Source organism: Macaca thibetana, chromosome 17, assembly GCF_024542745.1.
Source record: "Macaca thibetana thibetana isolate TM-01 chromosome 17, ASM2454274v1, whole genome shotgun sequence".
Classification (NCBI taxonomy): domain Eukaryota; kingdom Metazoa; phylum Chordata; class Mammalia; order Primates; family Cercopithecidae; genus Macaca; species Macaca thibetana.
The window spans coordinates 24,160,861-24,180,805 of NC_065594.1; the positions used below are offsets into that span (position 1 = coordinate 24,160,861).

Sequence of the window (19,945 nt, forward strand, 5' to 3'; positions counted from 1 at the left end):
ACACACACACACAAAAGACAAGACTGGAAACAAGTTAGACATCCATTGACAGGGCGCTAGTTAAATTATGGTACAAGATGTAATGGAATACCAAAGCTTCCGAAATATGTTATTAAGGGAAAAGTAAGTTATAGAACAGAACGTACATCATGATTCCATTTGTGGATATGCGTGTGTTTTAAAAGACATCCATATGTATGTATATATGCGTTAAAATTTCCAGGATACATAAAGAGCAGTATACAGCAGTTATTAAAGTAAGGAAGTAGAGGCTTGAAACATTTATTTCATAGCCTTCTTTACTGCTTCAATATTTTAAAATGGTGTGCACATGGTAGCTTCTCAATGTAAAAGCTAGATAGTTTAGGGAGTTTGAATCAAAATACTTAAAGAAATTAAAAACAAGTCTGATTGTGTCACATTCTTGCCTAAAATCCTTTAGTAGCAAAGTCCTGGAATGTCACGGTGCTTGTGATGAGAGCTCCCCTGCTCAGCCCACCTGTCCCAAGGAAAACTCTGGAATGCTCCCAGATCTGCTATGTCCTTTCAGAGCACACACAGAGATGTGTCTGTCACCTGAGAATTCGGTGCCACATGATATAGCTAAACATCAATGGACAGGAGCCTTGAAGTTTTCTGAACAATTTGTGTCTAATTAAAACAATTCCTTCAGGTTTCAACTCTAGTTGAAAAATCTTTCCAAAATGCCTGAGTTTACTTTCCTGCCTTTGTAAATCAAAGCAGTAAATCTAAATTTATGTCATTTTTTTTCTCCCTTCATTGTAGTATTTCAGTAAATCTTAGTAATATGGTGCTTTATAGAGGCAAGTATAGAATTTAGGGCTAAATATGAACTGAGACCAGAAAATTTCTCAATTAAAAACATTTTAACAATGAAACATTTAGTTTTTTTGCCTTTTCTTTTATAAATTTAGGAAAACATGTCTGCTTAACTTTGGGTTCCAGAGACACAAGATTTCATTTTTAGGATTGTAGTCAGCACCTACAATCTGAGAGGTCTTAGCAGGCGAGGCCAGGATGCATAATAATGCTTCCCTCAGAATCAGCATGGAGTGCAAGCCCTAGAGGAAGCTGATACAGGAAATTTGAGCCACTAGGCTGCCCCCCATAGACAAAACATTCATGTGGCATATTTACAAAATTGTAACAAAAATTTTGTCTTAAAGACAAGAAAACATCCAGTGGATGTAAGGCTTATTGAAACCATGATGACTCCCCCATGTCCCCTCTGGTGATTGGGAACAGCTGGGGAGAGCACCCTGTTGAATTTCCAGGGCTGGTTCTGTGTCTCTCTGCAGGGTGGTCATGGTCACAGGCCTGCAAAGATGGGAGAGAAACACCACTGCTATTTGCTGTGGTGCCTGCCTGGAGTAGAGAGGTTAGCATCTGGAGTTTTCTGTCTTGCCAGGTTGCCCCATCTACATAGAGGGAGTAGGCTTTCCTTGGGGTTTTTCTGTCTATGCTTGTTGGAGTTTCTGGGTTGCTGTCTTTAACACCCAGTCTGGGGTATATGAGACAAAAAGAAAACCCAGGTCCTCAGATCCCAAGACCTCAGCCAGCTTGCCTGGGCTGGGCTTGGGCCACCCTGCTCTAACATTTGGAGCGGGGGCCGGGTCTCAAGTTTTTATCCAACTTACGTGTTCATCTAAGTCCTCCGCTTCCAGCTTGTCAATGGACTCATCTGTTATACCATCCCAAAAGTTCTCTTTAGAAGCAGACTCCATGACTTTCAGTTTTGGAAGGAGCATCAAAAGGAAGGGCATGTGGAAAGAAAACCAAAAACATAAAAAATTTAAAACGAATAGAAATAGATTGATGGTATTTACCTTTGCCCTTCCAAAACATGCATACATCATCAATGATATATTAAATAGGTTAATCACATGACCTAAAATTCAACTTGGGAGTACTAATAAAATAGGAATAAGAGGGTCAGTTTCAGTGGCTGACTTAAGAAAGCAAGTGTGTGCTCCTGGTGGCTGGTGAGGGTCAGTCTGACAAAGTGGTCTTTGAATGAGTCCCGAGTGAAGTAAGGAATGCACAGGCAGAAGGCCACATTCCAGCAGAGGACAAGGAGGTGCAAAAGCCTTGAGGTGAGTGTGGGAGGGGCGTGTTTGACACGTGGCCGGGGGAACCCTATGGTATGCCCGCAGTAGAGTAGACATGAAGTTGCACATCCTGAGGGGAGGTCAGAGAGGAGTCAGGGGCGGGTGAGGGAGGGAGGAGTAGGTGGGCAGGTGGTGGGCTGGGGCCAGCTTTCAAAGGACCTTGTAGGCTATGGGAAGGACTTTAGATTTTGTTCTGAGGGAGACTTATTCCGAGTGTGATTTTCACTTGGAAATTTCAAGAAATATAGCTGTCTTCCACCAGGCTTGTCAAAATTTGCCAATTTCTAGAATTGCATATGATTCATTATTACTAATCAGAGCATAAGAGATGAATCCCCGAGCCAGTGAGCTGGATGGAGAACGTCTTCCAGAGACAGTGAATGCCCTTGTTCCTACAAAGGTCAGCGGCTGCCTGGTGACTCTCCGGGCCAGAAGAGTAGCTTGGAGCCTCCAGGGAGCTGGGGTGCAAGCTGAGCTGTGGAACTGATCAGTACAACTTGGGCCTCTCTTCCATACTCCTGGGAAGGTGATTCTGAGAGAAGAACTCAGAGGAAGTGGCTCTGGCATGATAATTGGGCCCCCAGGAAAATGAGGGTGGCCGATTGGCTCAGCTTCTGATGACACCAGCCCTTTCCAGCTAGCCCCTCCGGAGAGCCTGGGAACCCTGCCAGGTTGGCCCTAGACTGATTTTGTGTCCTTCTTATGCCTTTGGGGACAGAGATGGGATGTTCTTTGTGATCTCTACACATTACTTTTGTTGTTCTTCCCAATTTTGGCTCTGTGGCAAAAACTCTGACTCCTTCAGGCTCCTCCTGGGATGGAGAATTTTACTGAGCTGGGGCTGCCTTTACCCACACAGGCCTGGGGCCTCTCTGCTTGCAAACCTTCTCCTGCAGCCTTGGCTTGTGCCTGACAGACTTGCCGCGTATGAGGTGGGCCCCACGCTTCCAGAATTCCCTGGGAATTCTTCCATCACTTCCCACAGGTGCACACAATGCCACCCCCCCTGGCATACCCACGACAGGGCAAAGGCAAGGGCATGCTCAGCTTGATTCTAAAAACACTGTGTGTTCCTGAACTGTCTGCCATGGACATGACCAAGGAAGTTTTAAAAAAAACCATGGAGGAAAACCCAGCAAGAATCCTTGGGAATTCAAGCAAGCACTGGGGAAGCTCCTTGTGGGTGGCAGTAGAGAGGAGAAATGAATGAACTGGTAGAAAAGGGGCCTGAGAGACCAAGGAGCAGGCTGTTGTGGAAGATGCTCTGAGACTGCCGCAGATGTGCCTACCCGAGATGGAGATGAGTACGGCTGTGGCCTGGTAACTCAACAACTTCCCATCATTTGCGATTGCCATATCTTAGTAGTTTTTAAAATTTTTGAATAATGCATATTGAATAATAATGTGAGGTGGTACAAAAGGAGGTGTTTATCACGGAAAGAAGGTGAACTTGGCAGCGCTGAATACTCAACAGTGGCGCTCAGGAGCATTCGATTCAAAGTAATAAGTAAGCTTATTAACATGGCTGGGCACTGTCAACATGTCAAGTGTAAATAAGCAGTATCATAGCTGTCACTGGGACTGAGTGAGAAGAAAAAGCCTTATTTCTAATTAACTTTCCCTTTGGGGACATCTGTCAACCTCTACCTCTCTTCTAGTGATATTATCTCCTCCTGAAGTCACTCTACGGGAGGATGGGAAGGGCCGGGGGGAGTCTCAGGCCAAGTTCGAGTGGTGGTTCTGTCGTCCGGAACCTGGGGCACTTCCGGCATGTCACTGTTGTGTGTCCCCCTTGCACCCCAGCTCCGTATCTGTGCAATGGGACAATAAGACTCATCTTGAGGGTGGCTCAGAGGACTAGTGCTAATGTAGGTCAATGCTAGCACACACTGTTCCCCAGGTGGAGCATGTCTTCCCATGGTCTGATTAAAAACAAATCTTTTTTTTTTTTTTTTTGAGACGGCCTGTTGCCAGGCTGGAGTGCGGTGGCATGATCTTGGATCACTGCAACCTCTGCCTCCTGGGTTCAACTGATTCTCCTGCTTCAGCTTCCTGAGTAGCTGGGATTACGGGCACATGCCATCATGCCCAGCTAATTTTTGTATTTTTAGTAGAGACGGGGTTCTCCCATGTTGGCCAGGATGGTCTCTACCTCTTGAGCTCGTGATCCGCTGGCCTCAGCCTCCCAAAGTACTGGGATTAAGAACAAATCTTAACTCTTCCTTCTTCAAGTGCCTCTCCTCTACCATTTTTCTTTTTTATGTAAGAAAAGTTTTAGGGACAGGGTCTGTCTCTGTAGCCCAGGGTGAATTGCAGTGTTGTGATCATGGCTAACTGTGACAATACTCCCACCTCAGTCTCCTGAGTAGCTGGGACTACAGGCACACACCACCATGCCTGATTAATTTTTAAATTTTTTGTAGAGATGAGGTCTTGCTATGTTGCCCAGGCTAGTCTCAAACTCTTGGCCTCAAGTGATCCTTCCTTCTCGGCCTCCTAAAGTGCTCGGATTACAGGCATGAGCCACTGCACCCAACCTCTTAACATTTTTCTTGACCGAACGATCGTTCTTGAATTTGGGATAAATGAGCTGTGTGTATTTGCCCTGAGGGGTTAATATTATAATTCCCACATTATGTGACAAAGATTCTTTGCTTGACCAAACTTTAGTCGGGCTCCTGAATCTTTTCCTAGGCCCATCTGTGCACTTCCTTATAAAATCCAGTTTTAGCAAGAACCCTGCTAAGTTGGTTTAACAAGAACCCCTACCCTCAATATCTGCTCTCCCTCAATATCTAATGAGGTTCTTCATCCTCCACCATCATCTGGTTAATATCTGATCACCTGACCCATCTTCAGCAAGAATCCGATTAGGTTGGTTTATTCAGAATTCCCCATGCTTTCCTCTTAGTGATTTTCCATCCACTGACCTCTACCCTGCTCCTTGGGTATAATTTCTCACTTGCCCACGCTGTATTTGGACTTGAGCCCAAGCTCTTTCCCCTCCTGCAAAATCTCATTGCTGTGGTCTCTAAACTTACCACAGTGGTTCTGAATAAAGTCTACTTACTGGGCTTTAACAAGTATCAATGAATACTTTTTTCTTTAACAGTAGATGAGGAAAGGTTGGGGAGAAGCAGTAAGTGACTAGCCCAGAGCTATCTCTGAGAAATGAGCAACCCAGTGCCTCTGATTGACAAGCACACAGATGAAACTCGATCCTGTTTTCACCTTCTCCATGTTTCACAGTGAATTCCCTACTATCCTAGGCAGATGGCTAAAGGGTCAGGTTAGGCTGGTGGCTGCTGTGGGTACAAATCTATAAACTTTTCTAAAATCTAGCTACTCAAAGTGTGGTCCGTGGATAAGGAAGCTTGTTAGAAAGACCAAATCTGGCCAGGCACAGTGGCTCACGTCTAGCATCCCAGCACTTTGGGAAGCTGAGGAGGGAGGATTGCTTGAGCCCAGAAGCTGAGACAAGCCTGGGCGACATAGTGAGACCTAGTCTCTTTAATAATAAAAAATTAGCCAGGCATGGTGGCATGTGCCGGTGGTCCCAGCCACTCAGGAGGCTGAAGTGGGAGAATCACTTGAACCTGGGAGGTGGAGGATGTTGTGAGCTGTTCTCACACTACTGGGCAACAGAGGGAGACCCTGTCTAAAGAAAAAAGAAAAGTCAGATCTCAAATCTCAGATCTGCTGAATGAGAATCTGCTTTTAAACAAGATTCCCAGGTAGTTGTCCTGCATATTAAAATTTGAGCATCGCAGCTCTAAAATGCCCATGGAAATGGAATAAGATGGAGAAAGCTATTTATCAGTACCCTTCTGGCAGTGTGATGAGTTGGGTGGGATGCATACTCTGGAGTTTATAAGGGTTTATTTGATAAGCCATGGGGTGGGGATGGGAGTATAAGCAGCTGTTGTATGTATGTAAGACCTGATCCCTCTCCCACTACCCCTTTGTTTAAGTAAAACAGATCTTAGTCCCTAAATTGTGTTCTAATGAGGATGGGTCTGGTTAATTGCAGGCTTTTGTTTTGGGGAGTGGTGCTCACAAGTTGGGATTCTGCTACCCTAAGGATTCTCCCCTGTTCTTCTCCCTTGTAGGATTCAACCAACCCCCTCTTAATAAGCATTTAATAAACCTTTAAGACACCACTTGGAGGGGCTCTAATTTATTCCTTACCAAGATGCCATAGGACCCTGAGTCTATCTGGGGAGGTGCAGGTATCCCAGTCAAGCCTGCTTCCCGGGTCTCAGGGAATCCAGCAACCCCCCGGATGCTCTTAAATGTGGGAGTCCCTATCCCAAGCTTTTGAGTAGGAAGATGGACTTTCAGTCCTGTCCCTTCAGAGACCCTCTCTCTGTTTCTCGTTTCAGCCTCCTTGAGGAGGTTCGGGGGCCATATGCCCAGGATGCCCCTCAGTCCCCTCTGGGCCCAGGGGCATGCTGGATCACAGAGGGAGCCACCTGCCAGGGGCACCTTCCCCACCCAGGGCACTCTGCAGAAAGCAGGGATCTTTGGATATATTACGTCAGATGCTCACCATTTTCTTCCTCTTTTTGCTGTACTTTAGTGTTAACACACTCTAAAAAAGAATAGGAAAAATTATTTTTATTTTTATTTTTATTTTTTTGAGACGGAGTCTCGCTCTGCTGCCCAGGCTGGAGTGCGGTGGCCGGATCTCGGCTCACTGCAAGCTCCGCCTCCTGGGTTCACGCCATTCTCCTGCCTCAGCCTCCCGAGTAGCTGGGACTACAGGCGGCGCCACCACGCCCGGCTAGTTTTTTGTATTTTTTAGTAGAGACGGGGTTTCACCGTGTTAGCCAGGATGGTCTCGATCTCCTGACCTCGTGATCCGCCCGTCTCAGCCTCCCAAAGTGCTGGGATTACAGGCGTGAGCCACCGCGCCCGGCGAGGAAAAATTATTAACAGGATACGGTATGGTGAACTAGTCCAGACCTTTTAATCCCTTATGGAATCAATTTAAAAATCACCTCCTAGATAGCTGGGAAGCCTCAGGGTGGAGTGCACGTGTTTTAGGATAAGAGGCTTCCTTGATCTTCAGCAGTTGGAGGCCTGCAGCACATGTTCACTGAATATTGATTCCCCTCCCTTTATTCTTATTGTATCTTGCCCACTAGAGTTCAGGTTCTGAGAGGGTGAGATGGGTTTTGTCTACTTTATATCCTGCCTCATATACAGTAGGGATATAGTAAATGTCATTGCGTGAACTAAGTATGGGTAACACCATTATCTTCCCTCCTAATTGCAGTGACAAATATTGTTTCCTCTCCTTTCAAAATGCCAGAGCACTTAACTCTCTGGCTCAATGTCTTACCTGAGCCTGGAGCCTTGACATTAAATTCCAGAAATAATGCCTTGGCCATTGGCCTCCATTAAGCCTGCTCTCCTTGGTTGGGGGCAGGCTGATTTTGTGCTTCTTACCTTCTCCAGGATGGATGACTAACTTCTACAGATCATTTAAAATCATCATAAACTTTACCTTTCGGAGCAGGCTTCGTGGTGGTTTCTTGTTCTGTTTCTGATTTCGATTTTAAAGATTTTACTGTTAAAAGGCAGAAGAGGATGGCTATTAATGATTTAAACCTTACATTTTCCAGTGGATTCATACTGGGTATTTGGGGCCTCAGGTTCTTTCTTGGCACCCAAAGCTGGTCAACAGTTTGGGGCAACTGAGGCTGGTGGGTACAGCTGGCATATATAGATGCCCCACTGCACCCCAACCCCTTTGGCTTTGGTAAATCACTCTAGGATTGCAATAAATTAGTGATCAGAAAATGTAACCCTGTTGTGGCCTTCTAATCTGGTTACCATGAGGCTAGTTTCGGTCCTCAGGATAGCTGGAAGGGCTGAGGCAGGGTAAGAGGAAGACTTTAGAGGTATCCCTCCTGCTGTAGGAACCATAGAACCAAGTGGCTCCAAGGCCATGTAGACATACAATGTGGTGTGCCTGTCACTGTACGAAGTAGCGTGTCTGCTCTGTGACCACGGGGTGTGTAATGGGGACTGGATGGGAAACATGGGGATTGCCTAGGATAGATCTGCTAAGATTTGCAATGGGAAGCTACTGTATATATACATTAGGACTTTTGTAAGTTCTTGATTACCCTTGTGTTCTGTCTTCTGGAACTTTATGATCCTTGTTCCTTTTTCCTCTTTCCCTGGTATTTGTCTTCCTACTCCTAAATGCTAAATACATGTGTGTACGTGTGTGTGTACACACACTCACACACACACACACACATACACACCCTACATTCCATTATTTTTTTTTGAGACAGAGTCTCACTCTGTTGCCCAGGTTGGAGGGTAGCGGTGCGATCTCCGCTCACTGCAACCTCCACCTCCCGGGTTCGAGTCCTTCTCCTGCCTCAGCCTCCTGAGTAGCTGGGACTACAGGCGTGTGCTACCACACCTGGCTACTTTTTGTATTTTTAGTAGAGGCGGGGTTTTGCCATGTTGACCAGGATGGTCTCAAACTCCTGACCTCAGGTGATCCACCTGCCTCAGCCTCCCAAAGTGCTGGGATTACAGGCGTGAGCCATTGCGCCCAGCCCATTCCATTCTTAATAGCGGGGACTAATAGGGCCATGATGAAAAAGCCAAGTAAACTGCTCCACCAGCTTATGGCCTTGTGTGGTGGCCTGTGGCATTAAGAGGACTTTGAACACTTGCCGTATCAGTGCCTATTAGTTCTTCAGCAAGAGGCCGGCACTTCTGCAGACAAGGAGCTCTCCAATTTCAAGAAAACTCACTGTGCCATGGCACAGTTCTGACTGTTAGGTATAATTTCTTTTCTTAAAATATTTCCCTAGGATTGCATTAGTGTCCTATTCTAGCCCTTCAGTCTGGAGTGTAAGACTCAGGTCTTGGTTTTGTGTGGCAGATTGTCAAATATTTAAAGTCAGTTTTTACATCTCAGAGTCATGTGTCTTCCAGACTTAACATCGTTCTTTGCTTCAGCAGTTCTTTGTGTGAGGTAGTTGGCAGTTTACTGTCCAGGACACCAGCCTTTTTGTTGAGCCCCCACAAAGCTGCTTCTAGTTCTTAGAGAGTGTGGTATCCCCCAAACTGAATGCGCCATTCCAGCGATGGCACTCCAGTGTGGGGCAGAGCAGGATGAAATCCTCTTCACATAACCTTTCAGTTGTATCTGGTTGTGTTAACTTTTCTGGCAGTGATATCAATTATACTATTGAGCTTGTGGTTGAAGAAAGCATCTAACAACAAACAGGGCTTCCTCACTCTGCACTTCTCCAGCCTGCTGTTTTTGGGGGCCTGATAGCAGGATTTAATATCAATGACCAGTATCTTTTATCTAGCTAATTCTGGTCCAATGTTTCTGCCTGCCAAAATCTTTTAGAATCTGATTATGTTATCCTCAGCATTCAACAGCTGCAGGGCATCTATAAATATAAATATTCCTTCTAAATCTGCATCCAAGCCTATTATAAAAAATTTTGTACTGGACAGAGCCCCACGGCTCTCTGCTGGAAACCGGGTCGACTCTGATCTATGAAACAGTATCTTGGAGTGCTGTTCAATCAGTTATTATTAGTGATGACATCATCTTACAGTAGCACCCACCTAATATATCTCTATCTTGTCCAGGAACATCAGGAAGCCTTTGAAAATGAAATGTCTCGTGGAATTGCGCCCTATGGGGTTTCCACAGTTCCCTAATCTGATAACCTTGTCAAAAAGTGACCTCAAAGCCAGTATTATGTGATTGGCTTCTATTGATCTTAGGCTGGTTTCTTGCGATCATTTTGCTCTCAGTATTTGTCCCAGATTGGTCACAGACTCATTTCACCAACTTCCCACAATTCCTCAAAAACTAGAAGCAAGATTAAGCTATTCTTTCACTATGTACACATTCTGGAGTATATTTTATCCAGATCAGGAGACAGCAGTTACCATTCTCTTTTGATTTCTTTTCACCAATCTTTAGTTCCTGCTATTTCTCACCTAATTTTGTTGCACTCTTTTCAGTTTGAGAATAATTTTTTTTTTTACAGCGAAGTCAAAATTAAATAGCAATTGAACAACTTGATTTTTCCCTGAATCGTTCATCAACACTACACTAAACAGTACTAGCCTGTCTGTCTTGATTTTTTTTTGGCTCAATTCTGTTTTAAATGGGCCTTTGTCTTTTGCTGCTGCCTGTATGATCACTATTATTATTATTATGTTTTGGTAAGAATGTTTATCCTGGGATTGATTCAGCTTTCCTGACACTATTCTTAAAGTTCACAGCCATTTTCCTGTATTTATTGTTGAGAGCATCCTCATCTTTTTAACCTCTGTATGTGATATTTCAAAATCTGAGTCCACTGAAGGAAACACACCAGTTTGTACTTTTGAGAGCTGTCAATCCTCTTCCCCATCTGATATGGTTTGGCTGTGTCCCTACCCAAATCTCATCTTGAATTGTAGCTCTCGTAATTCCCATGTATTGTGGGAGGGACCTACTGGGAGATAACTGAATCATGGGGGTGGTTTCCCCCATACTGTTCTTGTAGTGATGAATAAGTCTCATGAACCTGATTATTTTATAAGGGGAAACTTCTTTCCTTTGGTTCTCAGTTCTCTCTCTCGGCTGCTGCCATGTAAGACGTGCCTTTCCCTTCTGCCATGATTGTGAGGCCTCCCCAGCCACGTGGAACTGTGAGTCCATCAAACGTCTTTTTCTTTATAAATTACCCAGTCTCAGGTATGTCTTTATCAGCAGCATGGAAACAGACTAATACACCATCTGACCTCTGCTTACACCTCTGCATATTCTCAGCCACATTTCTATACACACAATGTCTCTATGTGTACATATTTCTATCTACAGAGCTCCTTTCCTACTAAGACTAATTTTTTGGTAGTAGTATATACCCTTTTATCACCATGATCTGACCTTGAATCAGATGAGGGCTCAACAACAATTTCACAAGTATTTATTAAATATTCATGCTTACTATGTACCAGGCACTAAGTCTGGAGGATTTCTGTGAGCATGGATATAATGCTCTGTGTTAGAATTTCTGGCTGACTTGGTTTATAATCCTGCTCTGTGCCTGGATAGATACATGAGGCCATAACTAGTGTTTCCGGTCCTCCAGAGCGTCTCCTTATATGGATCACGAAGCACTTCCTGTGCCTGTTGCAGCCTTTCCGTGTCAGACCTGCCACCCTCTGCAGTCATAGGTCCCGAGGATTTACCTGGGTATTTTTTCCTCCATATTTGGCCAAAGTCCTGTTTGTCGAGAAAGGCTGAGCCATGTGGAACACCATTTTTGACTTATTGTGGTTGAACAATCCCATAATAAAATCATGCTTTGGAAGAGGGAGCCTTGAAACCAATTCATCTTAAACTAGAGGTTCTCCAGTTCCTCATCGTTCATGTCCCTGAGCAGCTTCTGGGGATCTGGTTAAGAATGCAGATTCCAGGATGTTTCCAGCAGGGGTTCTGATAAGCGCTAGAAAGCTACATTTTCAGTTTTGTGCTTCCTGGTTCCTCTTTGTCGCCCTCTTCAGGCATGTGGCCAGCCCATGGGCTGGGTCCACAGTGGTGTGAATAGGCTCAAGTCCCCTCTGTTGCATACCCCAGACTTTTCCCATTACCTTTCTCCTCTCCCACATCCTTTCAAGCTTAGCATTGGCACTTGACTGGCAATTACTCAGTAAATGACTTTCAGAATCCTTCTTATGAATATTTACATAAATGCTCAGATTTTCTTGGTGGTCATGCTTACTGACTTTGAGATAGTTCCAGTTCTTGGGGCTCTGGGGGAGCACACAGAACTGAAAAAGGTTCCCAGTGAACCAATGTAGCCTGTGGAACACTCCTCGGCACATGCTGGCAGTGTGTGCCTGTCCTCTGCCTCTCCATTCTCTCTTACAGGGTTTCTGCCTCCTAATCTCATTTAACCACATTGGAGCTACAAAATTTAGCAGCCATGGATAGGGGCAGGGAGGGGAGGTGACGGGGGAATCTAATTTACTGCTGCCATGACTACAGATGTGAAATAAATCTGTGAATCAGTGATGGATCGATCCCACTAAGGCTGGATTTAAATCATTAATAATGGCAAGAAATGCTATTCGGTCTTCCACCCCCAGGGTCCCAGAGTGAGGATTTCGGGGCTTAATTGGGTAGAGAGTGAAGACCCTTAATGCAATTTTGCCAGACTCTCTCCTGTGTGTCTGAGCTGTAGCCACGAAGGTTCGCTACATAGATAGTTTTGGTGGGTTCTGAATCAGGGCTGGCTTCGACCTCACGCTGAGACTGTCGGTGGTGGGCCCATGTCCCATTTTCCATTTTCCATTTTCCACATGATTATCTGGATATGGCCTGTCACCCCAGGGAGCCAGTGTATAATCTGGGAAGAAAATGGCCTGTGTCCCTGAGGGAAATCGTGCCTGTGTTCATGTAGAACAAGAATAGGAAGATGAATGAAAAACAGGGGAGGAGACGGAAAGATGGAAGAAGCTATTTGTTTCAGCACTTTGCTGATGCTCTTTCTCTGAGGGGGGTCTGGGATGGGAGGAAACGGGAAGCAAGGCTAGGAGAGGAGTTAACAACTTACCCAAAATGAGACCTCAGAGGGCAACGGAAACAGTAGGATATCATTAGCGTGAGAGGCAATACTCAAGCTACAATATTTCACATGCACAAAATGCTGCAAGACCATTACTCCCCCAGCCCACAGAGCCCGGCTGGGCCTCGCCGACAGAGCTCAGCTTTCCTCACCGGCAGTTCCGCTATAGTGCCAGTCCGTTTGACTGGCCTGGCTCCTCCTGTACAATGTCAGAAGCGACTCAGAAGACTCTGTGGCAGATTCAGAGATGGCAGAAGGGGTCATGGAAATCAACGGGACAGTCAAGAAGTTGGTCGCTTGAGAGGGGCCAGCGTCTGGGCTCCTGCCAGAGGGGAGAACAGGAAGGTCAACTTCCAGACAGGGGCCAGGTCAGGAACCCCTCCTAAGGCACGCTAGGGGTTGAAGGGGTGCTCTTGACATCCAGACCCGGATGATGGACGTCTCGAGGTTTGAAGAGACGAGCTGTGAATCATGAAAAACAGGCCAGTGTGTCACTCTGGGCAGCAGAGCCACACATTGCCACTGCTGCTTCACTAAACCATGAGAGGATCTGTGGCTGCCTTCAAAGGCCACTGGGCCAGGTGGTCATAACTGACAGATGTTCCAGAACAGTCTCCTCCTTTCCTGGCTCACAACCCTGCTTATTCTGGTGCCTCTCCCTGCCTCACGGTTGTTTTGGGCAGAGTGGAAAAGATACTGAATTAGATGCTGCAGCAGTTTAAAATTAAGCACTGAGGTCTGTCCCTGCAATCGGCTCACCACAAACACCACCACCATTAAGAAGGCTTTCCAAAGGGCCTGAGGGCAGGGCACTGGGTGTGAGGTGCAGGCTCCACTGCCTGGCAGCTTAGGATCAAGAGGGATGACCCTGACACATCAACCCACACTGTGTTCTTTCTCAGGAGTCTCTGGCTTTTAACTAGGGGCAAGAAATTAATTCAAATGAATGAGAGGGGTCTTTGGGGGTGTTTTGGCTCTGGAGTTATTTCATGTCAACTGGTCCAGTTGGCAGAGATGGGCACAAGAAAAAAATCCCCAACATATAAATAGGTGGTGACTATGGTTGGTAGCAAAGGCATAGACTTTGGTGTCAGCTCTTGACACTTGAGCTTAAATGTTGGCTCTTGCAACATAGTGGAGGCACTTGGGGTAAGTTACTTGTTTGCTGTTACTCTTGCAGAGGAAGTAAGTTAGGCCTGTCCCCATCTGCACCAGGGAACTCAGTGTAGGGGCGGGGAGTGGGTTAAGGGCTGGAGTCTGGGTAAGGGCTCAGGCAAAGAGGTGGAGGGAGAGAGCAGAGGCTGTTTGTTCTCGCAGGTGGGTGCCCTGGGAAGGCTCCCTTCAGGGTCTATAGGAGTTACAGGCAGATCTTGCAGGTGCCTCTGAGGGACAAGTAGGGGAGCTTGGGTCTGTGCCAGCCCTGCAGGCTGGGGCTGAGCAGCTATGTTCTTAGGACACACCATCAAGAAGGGGCCCCTGGGTAAGTGGCCGGATGTTTGGGTCCTAGGTCAGGTGACCGCAGGGATTCAGAACAGGTGGATGCAGGTGAATTCCTCAGGTCCGTGGCAACTCTTGTCCTGCTCCAGACCCCAGGGCCAGGTGAGTAGACTCTCCAGGGCCTCAGTTTCTTTATCCTTCTAGCGAGATGATAACTGTCATACCTCACTCACCTGGTGCCCACTGGGACTACAGAGATGATGCCAGTTCTCATGAAAGGACTTAGAAAAGTCAAATCTGCCAAACAAACTTAGAGAGTTATCTCATAATATTGGCTTCTCTGGTCATTTCCATTATCAAGTACATTTCCCCCCATACGCTCTCTGTTGTGCCTGCTCCAGGCTGGATCATCGCAGGGCCTTCTGGGGTTCCTGCCAGGGCTCACCTCCCAGGAAGCAGAACCAGGTTCCAGTCACCTGGGCTGAACACTAGCCCCATGTTCCATTGCGATGGAGAGGACACAGGGTGGAGACGTTGGATCCTGGATCCTGGGGAGTTGGACTGCTCGAGGCCTGCTTCTGTAGTGCTTTAGCGAGGGGAGGGCCTGGCATGTGCCTGGAGGATCTTCAGTAAATGGGGAAGTGAGAGAGGGAGCCGCTCCAGGCCTGGGGTGGCTGATAGCCTTTCTGTTTATAAGGGACACATGACACGCTTGATCTGTACCTGCTATCCTTCCCCAATCTTGCCTCTCACACATGTGCACGTGTGAATGTAACACTTACTGCCTAAAGGAGTCTGTGGAAGGTTTGGGTTCTCAGCTTTCTCATGTGAAGAATATCCTGGGCCTCTCTGAGAACTTGGAGGCCCAGATCTGGCCCCCGGGGACCCAAGCCTGATGTGGACACCAGGAAGGCCCCCCAGGGCCTCTCTGATCCTCACAGCTCTCCATGGGCCCCGGGAACCCATTGGAAACCCCCTCAGCTGAAATATGAACAAAGGGTTGGCTTGGTGTGTGTGTTTGGAATAAAGCTGACCAGGAATCCTGACTCTTGTTCAGGGCATGCTAAGTTTTCTACCTGGTGGTTCGTGGGGTGCAGAATGGAGGATGACACGGATCTGCGGCACTTACTGAGAGTGTGCTGTCTGCTGGTCACTGTTCAGCCTCCTGCTCAGTAAATATACATTTCATCCTCACCAAAACCCCGTGAGGCTGGAACTCTTCCTCTACCCATTTTACAGGTGAAGAAACTGAGGTACAAGGAGATTAAGTGGCTGCCTGGGTGGAGGAGCTGAGTTTCAAACCCAGGCAGTCTGGCTCCAAAGCCCCAGTTCTCAATATTTTTAAGGTGGTCACATCACTGTCGGGCCCCTTCACTGTGTCTGACCACATTGCTTCACTTGCTTTGAGTGTCAGCGAATGGGGTGAATGGGGGCTTTTGGAAAGCCACTCCCTCATTTGTGCATCACCTGCAGTGGAGTTACCTGTCAGAGGCCTTGCAGCATCCCTGGAGGTGTGCAGCGGGGAATAGAGCTTGGAGCGGGGCTGCCTCGCCAGGTCAAGGGACAGCCCTGCGTGGGAGCCCTGTGCCCTCAAGTTGTAACTTATGGGTCCCCTACTTGGCAAAACTGGGATTTCATTCCTGCTTCTCGCCGTAACTAAACTGGCGCTGTGCTTTTTTTAGATCTAGTGGAGATAAATTATCCTTTGGGGAAAAAGTGTAGGGGACAAGACAAAAAGCCAAGGACAAGGCTTGTGGACCCCTGCAGCTGGGCACGTAGCAGGCCCAGCATATTCCACAGAGGCTCACTTATTCCACAGATACTTCATTGACTGTCTAGTGTGTGCCAAGTCCTGTCACAGGATTTTAATGAGTATTCACTGAATGAGAATTCACGCCTTGGAAATATGCCTAAACCTATTCTCTTCCTGGAGAAACTGCACCTTCCCTTGGGGACATTCAGTCATCTGCTTCCCTGAGAACACTGCTTGCGAGCCCTTTGCAGTCTCTCCTGGTTGAGACCTTCTCCCCAGGCTCAGACAACCTCTGCCCCTTTCATCTCTAGTGGTTCTGAGCACCCAGGACACTGATCTTGGGACCCACCCCTCCCCTGTGAGTGACTGAGTGGCAGAGGCAAGCAGGGTTGTAACTTCTGGGAGTCCCAGTAAACTTCTCCTTCCTCCCCTACTCCGTGCCACGCCCCGTCTTGGGTTCTCCAAGGGCTGCTGAAACATTGTCCCTAAGGAGGAGTTTCCACCTGATTTATCCCAAAAGAAAACTATTACCTTGCATCACGAAGAAGCATGGTTTGTGATGAATAACTTGCCTTGGGTTCTATTGGAAAAAAGAATAAAAAACAATATTGGCAAAAAAGCATCTCTCTATTTAAAAATGTGTTGTTAAGTATGTGGAGAGGGCCCTCGTTATAGAAATTTTCTATTTTTACTTTTCTTTAGTAGTGTCTCTTAATGGTTTCCTTTAAAAATTAGTAGGTTGAAATTTTATAAAATTAGTGAGAACTCAAGACGATACTTTTCAGGCGATCATGGAATTTGGAAATTCAAGTTTGCTTTGCTTATCTCTATCGTTATCCCAGAAGCCTCCCTCTGTCTCGGGATGAAGGACGTCTGTCCAGCAGAGGTGACTGAGGTACAGGGCATATATGTATTTTAAGAATTAATTTTAATTTTAAAGGACCTGCTTGTGTCCCCGTAATCACCTGATTGTTTGCCTTGAGTGATATGGCATCAAGAATTTCTTGTACACTTGGGATAAAGATAAAATATGCCACCAACTCTGATAATACAAAATGGCAACAGGGGAAGCAATAGAGAAACCAGAACCAGAACATTTGAATTGGAAAAGGAAATGTGAACACTTCCCTTATCCATAGCTTACCCATGCAACAAAATAGTATTGAGGAATATCCCTTGGCTATTAAAATGATGTCTCTAACAATTAAGCAACATGGGCAAATGGTGAAGTTATAATACTAAGTTACAAAAGTAAAATACTACCTTGTATAGACAGCATGTTTAAAATGGTAAAAACCATACCACACAACAAGGACCATCACTATCACAAATGCAAACAATGGCGGCAAGGAGACAGAATACAAATCACTTAAGTGTGAATTAGCTTTATTTATATTTGAATGTTCACAGGTTGGGGGATGTCTTTCTACTCTTTTCACATTTTTCAGTTTTTAAAGAAAGGAACAAGAATATTTTTTTTTTTATGTCCCTTTTCTAAAATTAAAATAGGTACACAACTTATTAAAAAGCAGAAACAAAGCATGAAAGGAGGAAGGAAGGGAGGAAAGGAGGAGAAGCGACTAGAAGAGGAGAGAAAGTTTGGGAGCCTGTCCTGGCTGTTCTAATGATTTTCTGTGACCTTGGGGGTAGTCACATGCGCTCTTTCTAGCTCAAAGTTGCTCATCTGTGAAATGGGCAGGAAGAGAAAATGGTTGGGACAATTAAAGGAGATAGAGATTGTGAAATATACAATATGTACCCTATGCCATCAGACTATGTTCCCTAACTTTCACTGGAACAACACACATACAGAAAATAATTCTGTTCTTTTGGGAGCACAGTGGAGGCATCGGCAACCGGCTCTGGGGCTCAGCATCCCCCCACCCACCAGTGGTTGACTCAAGGTCACAGAGGTGAACGTCCTTGCATGAAAAGTTGGCTGGCTTTCTCATCTCTGCCTTGTTAGTGTCTCTTGCACCTTTTTCTGAAATTTCCAGAATTGCTAGGTTCCCTGTTGGAAATGGTAGTTGGGACACCAGCTCTCAACTGGAAATGGCAACTGAATTACAGCCGTTAGGCCAGACAGCATTTGGAGCTGCTGAGGAAGAGCTAGCAGGGTAAAGAAAATAAAATTCGATGCATTATGTATATCAAAAGATGAGGCAAAAACATGATGAATCAAAATCAATGTACTGTGACATCTCCATAGCATTATTTGCCACAAGGCAGAATTTATCATTAGGAACGTCTTGGGTACTAAAAAAACTAAAAGGGGTCTCATTGTGGGGTGGTTTCACTCTATAGTATGTTCTACGGCAGCAGGAGAGCAATGTAGCCTGGAGGCTCATCTAGCACCTCTCTTCTTGTAAGATTAGAAGAGTATTTTATACTTACAATTGCATGGTACAGGGGAGTTTCAAAGCAGTTTCAGATATGTTACTTCATTTACTTATTGCAACCCACTGTGAGAAAGGTGTTTTTGCACATGGGGAAACTGAAACCTAGAGATGATAAGTGACATGCCCAAGGTCTAGGCCCCACCGTGTGCTGGATTTTCTGACTTGGACACCACAGCACTCACACCCATGTTGTGCATCCAAAATCTGAACTCCCCCAGCAGGCCAATCAGATGCAACTAACCAATTATTCACTGGCAGTTGATGCTACATTTATATTCAAGTTGCTCACCTAATTTTAGTGGATTTCCCCATAAACTTTGGGGGGAATCAAGCCTTTAAGGAAGAGAGGTGGGTGGGGGTTGTTAGTCTGATGTAAACTGATTTGTCCAGGGCTGTGGGAGTCTCTGAAGTTGACCGGCCTGTAGGGTGGATGAGTGGAGGGTGTAGATCCCTCCCACAGCCTGATTCATTGTGTCTCATCTTTTGGTTATGTCCATTTCACAAAGCAGGTAATGTGGCTAGGGGTGTGTGGCCAGTCACAAGTCAATGGCAAGGGAATAATAATACATCATGTAATATAATAATACTTACAATGGCCAACACTTTCTTGGGCCTAAAATGCTATGTGCCTGGCATATCTCTTAATGATTTACCTAATTAAATCACTTTAATCCTCCCACACATCCTATGAGGTAGGGCTAATGCTGTTCCTATTTACAATGAAGACAAACAAGACATGGAGAGGTTAAGTCACTTGCCCAAGCTCATGCAACTAGTGAGAGGGAGAGAGCTGGCTTTCAAACCTAGGCAGTCAAGCTCCTGAGAGAAAGGAAAATGTGCTCTTCATGACAGACTCCTATTTACTATTAAGTAGATAAATAAATGGCATTCAGGTACCCCCTTTACTGTCTGTTCCTGTGGCAGACATTACTAGTTGATCACAGCACTCTTTGCTGCTGAGCCCCGACAAGGCCTCAGAATTCTTCTCAGTGTAGTTTTCCACTAACCTCTAGTAGTTAATGCATCGGCATGAGAGATAAGCCCATTTGTCATATCTAGGGCTCATTTTATAGATGCCAATTAATTGATAAGGTTTAAAAGAATTTGTGGGCACCCATGTATATGTGAGTGTGACTGGCTCTAGGAAGTGAATATGATCACTTGATTCAATTTACATGTACTGAGCATCTGCTATAGGTGAGGAAGGCACTCTTGTTAGTTACTGAGGTTCAACACAAGGGTAAATGAAGTTATATCTTAAGGGTATTAGGAGAATATTCTACCTAAAAATATTGATATATATTTTTTTAAAAGTTAAGAAATTTCTTATAAATTTTTTCTTAACCTGTTTTGTACAATCTGTCTTGAAGCCCTAGAATTTCATAAACCAAGACATTCTTTCATGAGCCTTGAAAGGCATTTCAGCATCTCCCTGGTGTTTCTTCAGTGCCTCTCCAATTTTTGTTAGCAGGACATTTATTTTCAAAGTGTTTGCTTTATACACAATTCCATTCGCTTGACAGCATTGTATTTGTCCTACTCTAGTGGGTAATATATTTACTAAGATCCAGCACATAGAGGGGACATGTTAAGAATGCTTGATTCATACCG

At 45.5% G+C, this 19,945-nt stretch overlaps 1 protein-coding gene across 1 annotated transcript in view; it reads right to left on the reverse strand.

The window, feature by feature from the left end:
* Window positions 1–19,945, reverse strand: part of ERICH6B (glutamate rich 6B) — a 71,961-nt gene that overhangs the window by 30,442 nt on the left and 21,574 nt on the right. Inside the window, exons 4-8 of the mRNA XM_050766251.1 lie at window positions 16,467–16,515; window positions 12,898–13,067; window positions 7,639–7,701; window positions 6,679–6,720; window positions 1,659–1,747 (exon numbers count right to left, since the gene is read on the reverse strand). Coding sequence (XP_050622208.1) covers window positions 1,659–1,747; window positions 6,679–6,720; window positions 7,639–7,701; window positions 12,898–13,067; window positions 16,467–16,515 — 413 coding nt within the window. The remainder of the gene's footprint in view (window positions 1–1,658; window positions 1,748–6,678; window positions 6,721–7,638; window positions 7,702–12,897; window positions 13,068–16,466; window positions 16,516–19,945) is intronic.